We start from the raw sequence: 13,465 nt of genomic DNA on the forward strand, positions 1-13,465 counted from the left end.
GAGAATGTCATCAGGGCGATCTTTCCTCATTTTGCTTCAGAGGGATAGAAAATTGTCTCACTCGCCCAAAGGAGGTGATAGGGAGAGAAGGCTACTGGGAGAGAAGCATGGTGGATTTTTAGATTAAAAACTAGATCACCCTGGGGTTAAACCTGAGGTGGGATCTGGACTTGCACTTACATTAAGTATGCCTCTCCCCAGAGCCCCCTCTCTCTCTCTCTCCTCCTTTCTCTCTTCTGGGTTTTTTCACATACCTGGATTATTCATTTTTATTTTATTTTTTATTTAATGTTTTTTTTTTTTTATTTTATGATGCGTTTCATTATGCATATGTCTATATGTGTATAAATGTATGCACATGTGTAACATGCGTGTGTGTACATACATGTACATATTGTAACTACAAGGTGTGTGAAAATTAGTGGCATACACATGGATCACCCTATATGTATTGCAGCTGATTCTCTTTTTTGGATAATTGCCTGCGGTCAATTAAGACAATCAATGGGTGTAGTCTGTGATCTTTAGAGCTATTTATTTCAAAGTTTTATGTCTGTAATATGGTTATGACTAAGGCCTTATAGGCTAAAATGCATCAAATCTGCGTTTGTTCACTGTGGCTATTCAACAAAATGAAGACATTTTAAGAACAAACCAGAGTGCGGATCATTTTTTCTACATTACTCTACTCAGCCAGCGACTGTGGATCGAGCACCTGGGAGCTCTGCTATCTATGTGGTGTATGGGTAGTAGCACTGACTTTTTTTTGTTTTGTTTATACTATGGGCAGGGATGTTACCTATCCTTCATGACTCTTCTTAACTCTGCTGGCAGCTGGGAAGGATGCAGGACAGGGTTCAGTGTTGGAGCTTGTTCCACCGCCGCCACACCTCCAAAAAGCTAGTGGTGATTATAATACAACATCTGTATGCTCCCCTCCCTCCTCTTCTTCCTCTATGACCTCTTCTGCAGAATTGTCCTATGAACCACCATTGCTCTCTAAAAGCTCAAGGGGCTATGCAAGCAGTCAGACAAAAACATGTAATGCGGGGCTTCAGTTGGTCTGCGTAGGGGACGGGAGCCACACTGGGGCAGAGATTCTGTTAGCTCTATAGGGGCAGGCTCAGAGGTGGTTGACGCCATGCCATCTTCAGCCAGGAATGGTTGTATGCGACAATGGCACCAACCTTCTCTCTGCCCTCCGACAGGGACACTTGACCATGTTGCATGTTTGCCACACGTCCTGGATTTGGTGGTTTAGTGTTTCTTGACCGGGTACCTAGGCTTACAAGATCTCCTGTGGCAGGCCAGAAAAGTCTATGGTCATTTCCACCAGTCATATAATGCCAGTGGTCGGCTGGTTGACATTCAAAAGGGAATGCACCCTGCCTATCATCCGCCTCATTTGTGACATGCCCACCAGGTGGAACTCAACGTTGGCAATGTTGCAGCAGCTGCACACACAGCAGAAGGCCATCAATGAGTACCTGTGCAAGTGTGGCACCAAGACAGGGTCAGGGGAGCTTGGCTTCTTGTCACCACGCTAGTGGCTACTGATCAGGGATGCATGCACTGTCCTGTCACCATTTGAGGAGGCCACAAGGATGGCGAGCAGCAACAATGCATGCTTCAGTGACACTGTCCCTTTAGTCTAGCACATGCTTCATGGAATCATGGACAGGGCACTTGAGGCAGAACAGCAGGAGGAAGAGGAGGACTTCCTTTCCTCTCAAGGCCCCATTTATCCAGATACCATTTCTGCGAGTCCGTCAAACACACAGGAAGAAGAGGAGGAGGAGGAGGAGGAGGAGGAGGATTGTGTCAGCATGGATGTCAAGGATAACATGCAGAAGTCTTCAAGGAATGCTTTTCAGTCCCCAGAAACCCAAGGATTGGAACATGTCTGGGAGGAGGTAGTTACGGATAATGTGATCCTTAGTGACACAGAGGACTCAAATGCCTCTGCAAACTTACATTGCATGGCCTCCCTGATTCTGCAAAGCCTGCGAAAGGAACCTAGGATTTGTGGTATTAAGGAGAGGGATCATTACTGGCTGGCAACCCTTCTTGATCCACATTACAAGGGTAAGGTTGCAGAACTCATCCTGCCTTCGCAGAGGGAGCAGAGGATGAAACATCTACAGGATGCCTTAAAGTGGAAGTAAACCCTCCTATTATTTTCAGCCAAGGAAGCTGCCATCTTGGCCTCTGCTTAATCTTTAACTGTCATGATGCTGCACATGTGATCAGTTATGACACCAGCCATTGGATGGTTTGACAGTTTGGTTGAGAGCACAACTAATGTGACAGTTAGCATTTCCGGCATGCCGGGAATTTAACTGTTTTTTGAAACTATTAAATCAATGGGTTTACTTCCGCTTTAACCACTACAGCCCCGGACCAATAAACACCTTAAGGACCAGAGGTCTTTTTGCAATTTCGCACTGCGCTGCTTTAACTAGTAATTGTGCGGTCATGCAATATTGCACCCAAACGAAAATTGCATCCTTTTCTTCCCACAAATAGAGCTTTCTTTTGATGGTATTTGATTGCCTCTGCGATTTTTATTTTTTGCGATTATAAATGGAAAAAGAGCGAAAATTTTGAAAAAAAAAAAGATATTTTCTTCTTTTTGTTATAAGAAAAATCGAATAAACTAAATTTTAGTCATACATTGAGGGCAAAATTTATTCAGCCACATGTCTTTAGTAAAAAAAATGTCAATAAGCATATATTTTTTGGTTTGCGCAAAAGTTATAGCGTCTACAAACTAGAGTACATTTTCTGGAATTTACACAGCTTTTAATTTATGACTGCCTATCTCATTTCTTGAGGTGCTAAAATGGCAGGGCAGTACAAACCCCCCCCCCAAAAGACCCCATTTTGGAAAGGAGACACCCCAAGGAAATTTCTGATGAGTATGTTGAGCCCATTGAATATTTATTTTTTTTGTCCTAAGGGATTGAATAATGACAAAAAAATAAAAATACAAATTTTACAAAAAGTTGTCACTAAATGATATATTGCTCACACATGCCATGGTTATATGTGGAATTGCACCCCAAAATATATTCTGCTACTTCTCCCGAGTATAGGGATACCACATGTGTGGGACTTTTTGGGAGTCTAGTCTACCCCGAAAACCAATCACTGCCTTCAGGATTTCTAAGGGTGCAAATTTTTGATTTCACGCCTCACTACCTATCACAGTTTCGAAGGCCATAAAATGCCAAAATAGCACAAAACCCCCCAAATGACCCCATTTTGGAAAGTAGACACCCCAAGCTATTTACTGAGAGGCATGTTGAGTCCATGGAATATTTTATACTTTGCCACATGTTGCGGGAATATTACAAACTTTTTTTTTTTTTGCACAAAGTTGTCACTAAATGATATATTGCTCACACATGCTATGGGCATAAGTCAAATTACACCCCAAAATAAATTCTGCTGCTTCTCCCGAGTACGGGGATACCACATGTGGGGGACTTTTTGGGAGCCTAGCCACGTACGGGACCCCGAAAACCAAGCACTGCCTTCCGGATTTAAATATAAAATGCTACCAAAAAAACTGTTAGCGATCGCAGGGATCAGGCCTGACTCTGTGATCGCTGCAGTTATGTGTTTAGTGTTTTGTAAGTGACAGTGATCGATCGATACTGCACTTGGGTGGGCTGGGCAGAGGGGCAAAACGCAGGTGCTAGCAGGTATCTGGGCTGATCCCGCTAACAATGCGTTTTTTTGGAACCCTGAACTGCTGGGGACGCTAGTATAGATCTGATCAGATCAGATATTGATCTGTTCAGATTCTATACCACTACGGGAGGTTTATACTTTGCGTGTGAGTGTTAGCGGTACTGGCACTAACCTCACGCTGCCTGGGGCGATGCAGACCCTGACCCTAAAACCTAATTGATATCACCCGCCGGGTGATTAGGGGGTTAAACCTTTATTGGGTAATAAATTGTGGGTGCCCTGATGCTATAAAAAGCAAACTAACCAGAGTCACCCGTAACACTTATATGGTGATCAGTGGTGAAAGGGTTAGGGGCAATCAGGGGGTTCAAATTTTTATTAGGTAGTATATGGGGGTCCCTGGCACTATATAAAAATCTGACGGGGAACCTAAATAACTAACTGGCTAACCAGCGTCACCAGTGACACTTATACTGTGATCGCTGGTGAAAGGGTTAACTAGGGGCAATCAGGGGGTTAAAACCATTATTGGGTAGTATATGGGGGTACCTAACGCTATAAAAACCTGGCGGTGAACCTAAAAAAATAACTAGCTACCTAACGACACTAGTGACACTAATGCAGCGATCAGAAAAAACGATCGCTTAGTGACACTGGCAAAAGGGGGTGAAAGGGTTAACTAGGGGCAATCAGGGGGTTAAAACCATTATTGGGTAGTATATCGGGGGGGGGGGGGGGGGGGGGTTTGTGTACCTATGTGTACCTATGTGTCAGTGTAGTGTTTTGGTGCACTTACATTTAGTCTTCTCCTCGTAGTCCGGTCAAAAAGACCGCCCCGAGGAGAATGACATCACTTCTTCCTTCTTGTGTAAACAATACACAGTAGGAGGAAGCTCGTCATTGGCCAGGAGCGATCCAGAGGGGGTGGCCAGAAACCAACGGCCATCCCCTCATCGCGGATCGCTCCTGGAGCGAACCGGACCGCCGTATCCAGCGGGAGGGGATCCGATCGGACCCCCCACCCGCTGGAAGGCAGGCACGTACATGTACGTGTTTCTGCCTGTACATGCCATTGTGATGACGTACAATGGCAATACGGCAGTCCTTAAGTGGTTAAAGAAAAGTTTGTGTAACTCATTTCCAGGGCCTTCAAAAGTGAAATAGGTCTTTAGGAAATTTGAGGTGTAATTTATGCATGTTGGGCCTTTGTATGTGGCCAGACTGCATAAAAGTCACACACATGTGTTATCGCCATACTCAGGATGATTACACTTTGTGCAAAAAAAAAATGTTTTCATTTTCTTTCCATGTTTCCGAAGACCTGTGGAAAAAAAATAAACTGTTCAAAAGACTCATTATGCCTCATGGAATAGACGTTGGGGTGTTTGCTTTCCAAAATGGGGTAATTTTGTGGGTAATTCCACTGTCCCGGTGCTCCAGGGCCTTCAAAATTGTAATAGGTCATTAGGAAATTAGAGGTGCCTGTTATGCTACTAGAAGCTCTGACGGGTTTCCCTGCATGTTGGACCTCTCTGTGTTGCCAGCCTGCGTAAAAGTCCCACTCATGTGGTATCGCCATACTTGGGAGGAGTTGCAGAATGTATTTTGGGGTGTAATTGGAAGTATGCATATGCTGTATGTGAGAAATAACTTGTTTTTATGACAATTTTGTAAAAAACAAAAACAAAAACAAAAAACCACATTCTTCTTTTTCTCAAGAATTGTGGGAAAAAATTACAACTTCAAAAAAAAATTACCATGCCTCTTACTAAATACCTTGGACTGTCTAATTTTCAAAAAGGGGTCATTTGGGGGGTATTTGTACTTTCCTGACATTTTAGAGCCTCATGAATTGAGATAGGCCGTCAGTGCATCAGGTGTGATCAGATGTGATTTCAATGATTTGTACCATAGCTTGTAGACTCTATAACTTTCAAAGAGACTAAATAATATCCACTAGTTGGGGTTATTTTTACCAAAGAGATTTAGCAGTATACATTTTGGCCCAAATTTATGAACAAAAATGACTAATTTGCAAAATTTTATCATAGAAACTAAAAAAAAGTGTTTTTTTTTTCAACATTTTCACTCTTTCACTTATGTCGCAAAAAAAAAAAAAAAACAGTGCTGATTAAATACCACCAAAAGAAAGCTCTATTTCTATAAAAAAAATGATAAAAATTGTTTGGGTACAGTGTTGCATGACTGAGTAATTGCCATTCAAATTGTGAGAGCGCTGAAAGATGAAAAATGGTCTGGGAAGGAAGGGTGTATTAATGCCCTGTACTGAAGTGGTTTAAAAAAAAAACATTGGCATGGAGTTCCCCTTACTATCCATACCAGACCTGGTGTTTTTTTAAATTTTTTTTATGTATATTGCCGGGATCTGGCAATACATTACAGCCCTGAGCAATTTTGAATGAATTTTTTTTCTTTGGAAATGTCATTTTGCTGTGGTACTGATAAACATGGGGAAAATGCGCTACTTTACAGGCAGACTAAGTGGACCCCCCAGGCATGATATTTAAAGGAGTATTTCATATTTTTTTTCACATTAAGCATTATTCAAATCACTGCTCCTGAAAAAACGGCTATTTTAAAAACTTTTTTTTGCATTGATACATGTCCCCTGGGGCAGGACCCGGGTCCGCAAACACTTTTTTATGGCAATAACTTACATATAAGCCTTTAAAATTAGCAGTTTTTATTTTTCATGTTCGTGTCCCATAGACTTTAATGGTGTTTGCGTGTTCGATCAAATTTTTTTGTCTGTTCGCAATTTCTGGTGCAAACTGAAGTGGGGGTGTTCGGCTCATCCCTAGTCAAGGGTATTAAATCCACTGTTTCCACCTGAATTCCGGGTTGGCCAATGAATGTGGGAGGTACAGACGCTGCAGAAGTCGTGGGCTGCCAATCAGGATTTCCTGCTTGTTAGGAATATGGATGGTCATTCCATATGTACAGAGCCTGGTCACTGTTCTACTATAAGGGGAACCCCAAATCCCATGGATGAGATTACAAAGAGAAAGATTCCCTCAGAGAGAGGAGAAGACATGAGAAGAGGACAGGTGATGGAAGATTCTACATGGGTGAGGATGGAGGACACCCAGAGATAGAAGGAGACACTGAGAGACGGGAACAATCACAAGACGTCACATTTCCCCATCACGGCACATCACACATTTCTCTTACCGTAATTCCTGAAATTTACTCTCCAGGCTCATCAGAAAGGAAAGAGAATCACACTTCCTTTCATCTTCTGAAGAGGAGGAATCTTCTTCTTCTGCTTTGTCCTCTCCCGGACAATCTGTACTGGAAATAGTACAACGCTCAAATCTAAAGACCAATAATGAGAGAATAATTAGCACCAAGAATGTATGACCTCTGACACCAAGAATAACAATGTAACCCCCAACATTTCCCTTCCACATGGCTGCCTTCCCTCCGGCTCTACAGTCTCATACTGGACCTGATGAGGACTTCTCATTGGTGGCTATGAGGCCGCGTACACACGGGCGGACTGTTCGCCCAACTTTGTCCGCTGAACAGGGTTTGTGCGGACAGTCCGCTCGTGTGTGGGGCTTCAGCGGACAGTTTCAGCGGACAGTTGGACGAACAAGATTTTTCGGAAATTCCGAAAAACTGTCCGCTGAAACCTTGTTTGAGCGAACAGTCCGCCCGTGTGTAGGCTTGTTCGACAAACTAAGTTCCGCGCATGCTCAGAACGGATTTACACGTCGGAAAGTTGCATTGAAGTGTATTGGACGTCGAAATTTTCGTCCCGTCGTACGTGTCGAAACGTCATCGCGCACGGTTTCAGCAAACTGTTCGTTCGTCGTGTGTGGGCTTGTCCACCCATGCTAAGTTTGAGCGGACTGTCCGCCGAAACTGTTGGACAGACAAAGTTGGGCGAACAGTCCGCCCGTGTGTACGCGGCCTAAGTGTTCTTTGAAGTCACACTCCAGACAAAACTTAAAGGAGGCCCCTGATATGTATACGGGGTCTCCGGCCTTCCTACACAGGGGTCTCCATTCAGCTTCTGGGAAATCCTGGAACACCACTTTGGTTCCAGATATAAAATGCAGTCCAGACATTCCCATCTCCACCCACTTCTGCAGACAATTGGCCCCTCCAATGTTGGGATGATGATGTCACACCCCTGGCATTATTTCCCTCCCCCCGGTCTCTGAACACGAAACTTTCCCTCCAAATGTTCTGTGTGATAAATGGTATAATTGGGGGCAGGGAAAGGGTTAATCCGATGTGAATGATGTGATTGTTACCAGAAGTTGTGTAGAAGGTGATATGTGGGAACCACCATTTAGTTCTGGTTCACACAGCACAACATGAAAGTCGCAGCCACTTCCAGCTTGACTTTGCTCTACATTTTCCCGCGACCAGGTGCAACTTCAAAGCGACTTTACTGAGAAGCATTCCTATGTGACTTTGATGGATCCGTGTTTATAGCGTGTTTTGTCACATGACAAAACATGCGTCTGCTAATCATGATTGGGATGTCATTAACAATCAGGCTGCATCTGCACGATTCTTAATGCACATCACCCAAACAGAAATTGTGTGCTTTGCCGCACGTTTCAGAAATGCGCTGCGCCCGTGCGTCACGCTTGTACTGCAAAAATGGCAAGGTGAGCACGATGCAGGTTTCCAAAATGTGTGGCAAAGCATGTATTTTCCTGCAGGTTGCCGGGCATTAAGAAACATGCAGACCATAGGCATGCACACAGGGTGTGCAGGATGTGCCTGGGCTAGCCTATCAAACACGCTGATGTCAAGGGCTGGGCAGGCCACTCCGTGTATATGGCTCCACCCCCTTTCTATCTCTTACATGCCTAGCTGACTGCTCAATGGGAAACTTCCCCTCTCCTAGATCAGTGCCAATCAGTGCCACCTATCAATTCCCATCATTGCCAACCCATGCCACCTATCAGTGCCCATCAGTGCCACCTGTCAGTGCCCACCAGTGCCATCTGCCAGTGCCCACCAGTGCCACATGTCAGTGCCCACCAGTGCCATCTGTCAGTGCCCACCAGTGCCACCTATTAGAGACAATCCGTGCCACCTGTCAGTGCCAATCCGTGCTGCCAGTCAGTGCCAACCAATGCCACTTATCACTGCCAATCAATACCCAACAGTGCTGCCTATCAGCACTCATCAGTTTTGCCTATCAGTGCCACCTATCAGTGTTGCCTATCATTGCCAATCAGTGCCCATCAGTGCTGCCTATTAATGCCCATCAGTGCCATCTATCAGTGATGAATATTCATTCACATCTGTACCTTTCCAACTGCACAGCAACCTGCAAGAAAATCCATGCTTTGCTATGCGTTTCATAAATGTCCATCACACTTGCGTTATTATTAATTTTCACATTTTGGAATGCATGGCAGACCGCAAGAATACATGCGCTTTGCTGAATGTTTCAAAGGAGCACAGCAAGGAGCATTGCTTTTGTGTTACCGTTCATTTACATCTGCGCTGTGCATTTTTTAGACGTATGACAAAGCGCACATTTTCTGTGTGGGTCGCCGCGTATTCGGAAACACACAGATATGAATGCCGGCTAATTGTTAATGACGCCCCAATCACAGTTATCAGAGGCATGTTTTGCTGCCAAGATGCATGACGCTCCATGACTGAGAAGATTCTTGAGCTACTTTGGGGTGTTTGTTGCATGTCGGGCAGAACATTCCAGTGAATGGGCTCCCTATACACAATGTGTGATTACACATGGAAAATACACAAATAATGGAAGTGGGAATGTGCGTTTCCGCTACGCTCAGGTGTGACTGGGATGTGTTGGGAGGAATATTTTAGGCAGCAAGGATGACCAGGGAGGAGAGGTGAGGGGTAACGAAGCCTCAGAAGTCGCAGCAAAGTCTTAAAGATTCAGACAAATGTGCGACTTTCATGTGATTTTACATTGAAGTCTATGGGAGTCGTGCAGCACAAGAATCACACAAAAGTAGTGCAGGAAGTATTTTCTTTCATTGCAGTGACTCAAATCGCCGCAATTAAGACAACACCCAATAAAATCTTTGTGTTTTCACCTGACCTGCGACTTTATATGTCTTTAGATTGTCGCTGGAAAATTGCTGTAGTGTGAAGAAGGGCTTAGGGCTGAGGAAAGTGTGAGTTCCCAGGACTTCTAACAAGTGTGGTAGATGGAGAACATGTCTGATAATCACCGTTATACTGTATGCAGGTTCCTGCCCATTCTCTGGATTCAGTTAGGATATCCTCACACTCACTTACCCGACATACCGACTCCTGTGTAGCAATGGAGATAGAAGTTTCTGGCACTCTGGACCCACAATGAGATCTACAAAATATAAAGACCGAAAACTTTCTCTCTTCAAAGTCTTCAAGCAATAGTTCAGCTGCTTGGAATAATTCCTGTTAATCCAAAAGTCATCATCATATGAGCCGCTCAGCTTCAAATCTTTAAAACCAGACAGGACTCTCCTAATGAAGTCCTCATCTTGAGTCTCATACAGACAGCAGATGGCCACAGTATACAAAGTCCGTTTACTGCACTTCATGGACCATTCTATGATTGCAGGTTTAGCTCGGAGTGAGATGGAGATTCCTGTGATCTCTGAGAATGTCTTCACCTGATTTTCATTTAAGAGACCAAACAGGAATTGTACAGATAATGCTAAATGTCTGGGATATGAACTGAAGTCACGGAGTGATTGCCCTTTACAGATCTCCGGGAGGAAAGTACCTTCCATAGACCCAGACCCATCATCCATCCCATAATAGAGAGCAGCAAGGAACTCCTGTACACTCAGGTGGATGAAGCTGTAGCAGGTCTGGTTCCGGACGTCCCAATGAAAGATGTTCTCATTCAGAAATACAGACTCCACCTCATCCAGAGAAAGTCCATGTCTTTCTAGATCTTTCTTCTCAAATAAGATTTGTTGGTTCAAAACTCCCTGATTGGCCAGAGCACACAGCTTCTTCAGACAGGTTTGTTTCCGATGTACAGACTGCTCCTTCTTGCTGTGATGGGTTAGTAAAACCTCCAGGTAGAGAAGATAAATTGAAGTCGTTGTATTACACTGAATTACATCCAAATCTTTTCTTGTTTCTTGTGTCATTACAGTGCAGACAATCCAGCATGTGATGGGGACGGCACACATGGTGTACACAACTTCATTGTCTTTTATTATACAGAGAACCTTGTCTGCATCTTCTTTATTTGCATAGAATTTATGGACATATTCCTCCCGATCGTCCCTTGTAAATCCCTGGATTTCCACATTGCGAGAATCATCGATGAATGTGTTAAGTTTCTTCATGGCCAGTGATCTTGTGGTGATGATCAGAGAAGATTCTGGGAGAACCTGTCCCCTGAGCAAGCTTTGGAGAATTATTTCTTTGTGGGTTTCTATAGAAATGTCAAGACAACCCTCATAGTCCTCCAGAGTCCACCTCAGTTCATCAAACCCATCAACTATGGTGAGAAGTTTTCTCTGACTTCCAGGATCCTTCAGAACATACACCAGGTCATCTGAACTCAGTCTGCAGGTTCTGGATAAAAGTCCCACAAGACTTATGTTTTCAGGGAAGGTGTTGATTTCTCTACAGCTCAGATAAAACACAAAATCAAACTGGTCTTGGTAGAGATCCCCAGAGGCCCAGTCCAGCATGATCTTCTTGGAGGTCATTGTTTTCCCAATCCCAGCAGGTCCTTGTAACACCACAATCTTAGGGATGAACTCATATTTATCAGGGTCAAAGAGGGCCTGGATTGTGGTTGGGGATCTTTTCTCCATGATCTGTAGATGTCTTCTGCCTGAACTCCTTATTTCTTCTTCTTTTCCCTCTTTATTCTGGGGTCCGTTTATCATCAATAAATTGGTGAATCTTTCCTGTAGATGAACAGCCTCCCGGGAATTATATTCTTTAATCCTCTGGAATTTCTCTTTCTCTCTGTGTTCTTTACTGATGTCTTTATGAGAGGAAAGAGAATATTTTATTCCTCATACACACATGAAATAGTATTTATAAGACAGAGTTGGGAATATTGTATTCTAATCATAAACCCGAAGAATGGAACCCTAAAAGAAGATATCCCATGAAATACAGGAGGACTATGAAAGCATCCAAAATATGGACACACCATCCAGACCAGAGGCATAAAAATAGAACCTACAGGGCTCCAGTGCAAGAAACCATGAAGGGCACCCCCTGACTGCTGGGGCCCTTTCCATCAGTTTCAGGCCTTTCCTCTGGTCCCAGGTCCCCTCCCTTCAAGGTTGGGGCTCTTCTCTCTGAAACAGGAAAGAGTTGCCACCTTATCCCTTTAAACCCGAACACATAGTGATTACACAGGTTCTGTGGATGATTAAGGTTGCAATTAAACTCACTTGGTGCCTTATGCCGCGTACACACGATCAAACAAGCAGGTGGAAAAGTCCGGCAAACTGAAGTCCGCCAGACAATCCCCCCGTGTGTAGCCTCCGGCATACTTTTTTGACCTGAAAGTACGGCGGACTTAGAAGGTAGTTTTGCACTCCAATCTTTCCGTCGGACTCGCATTTCGGCGGACAATCCGGCCGTGTGTATGCCAGTCTGCTGTAATTTTGAAATGAGCGGACTTTTCCCGCCCGGAGGAAAGTCCGCTCATTTCGAGTGGGTCTGCAGGTAGGAGGGGCCCACGAAGGAGACGCCGCTGGCCCCGCCACCTGGTATGAACTTAAAGAGGAACCTCAACGCCGAAAAAAATCGGCGTGGGGTACCCCCCAAGTCCACAACAGACCCTTGTGCGAGCACGCTACCCGGCCGACTAGGAAAGGAGGGGCGAGCAAGCGCCCTCCCCCCTGAGCCGTACCAGGCCACGTGCCCTCAACATGGGGGGTGCCTCGGGGAAGGGGGGGCCGCGCGGCCCCCCCACCCCAAAGCACCTTGTCCCCATGTTGATGAGGACAAGGGCCTCTTGCCGACAACCCTGGCCGTTGGTTGTCGGGGTCTGCGGGCGGGGGGCTTATCGGAATCCGGGAGCCCCCTTTAATAAGGGGGCCCCCGGATACCGGCCCCCCACCCTATGTGAATGAGTATGGGGTACAATGTACCCCTACCCATTCACCTGTAAAATAAAGTACAAAAAAAAACACAACACACAAGATAAAATAATTTATTGCACAGCTCCGGGGGTCTTCTTGCCGGACTCCTCCGCTATCTTCTTGTAGCTCTTTTACTAGCGGAGGAGCCTGGCATTCTTCTTCGTCGCCGCCGCCTCTTCTTTCGACTTCGGGGGTCTTGTCCCCTTCTTCGGTTCTTCTGCCGGGCCACCGCGCCTTCTTATAGCTCTTTTACAGGTGGTGGCCCGGTCTTCTGTCGCCGCCGCCACCACCGCCTTCCGTTCTTCTTCTTCTTCTTCTTCTCCTGGAGATGTTGACTCGACGTTCTCTCTGGCCGCAATGCCAGGGACGCGCTGCGACTTATATAGGGACAAGGGGCTGTGTCACATGGGTTGATGTCACATGGCGACAGTCCCAGCATCCTCAGGGACTGTGAGATCGTAAGGGGGCGGGGTCACCATGTGACACCAACCCATGTGACATCAACCCATGTGACACCGCCCCTTGTCCCTATCTAAGTCGCAGCGCAGAGCGTCCCTGGCATTGCGGCCAGAGAGAACGTCGAGTCAACATCTCCAGGAGAAGAAGGAGAAGAAGAAGAAGAACGGAAGGCGGCGGTGGTGGCGACAGAAGACCGGGCCACCGCCTGTAAAAGAGCTATA

At 45.3% G+C, this 13,465-nt stretch overlaps 1 protein-coding gene across 2 annotated transcripts in view; it reads right to left on the reverse strand.

Moving 5' to 3' along the window:
* LOC143961987 (NACHT, LRR and PYD domains-containing protein 12-like) overlaps positions 1 to 13,465 on the reverse strand; it is a 164,479-nt gene that overhangs the window by 94,364 nt on the left and 56,650 nt on the right. For both annotated transcript variants that reach the window (XM_077471329.1, XM_077471330.1), the window contains exons 5-6: positions 9,970 to 11,671; positions 6,889 to 7,032 (exon numbers count right to left, since the gene is read on the reverse strand). In XM_077471329.1, coding sequence (XP_077327455.1) covers positions 6,889 to 7,032; positions 9,970 to 11,671 — 1,846 coding nt within the window. The remainder of the gene's footprint in view (positions 1 to 6,888; positions 7,033 to 9,969; positions 11,672 to 13,465) is intronic.

Source organism: Lithobates pipiens, unplaced genomic scaffold, assembly GCF_037356315.1.
Source record: "Lithobates pipiens isolate NorthernLeopardFrog02 unplaced genomic scaffold, aLitPip1_a1.2 Scaffold_8, whole genome shotgun sequence".
NCBI classification, from domain to species: domain Eukaryota; kingdom Metazoa; phylum Chordata; class Amphibia; order Anura; family Ranidae; genus Lithobates; species Lithobates pipiens.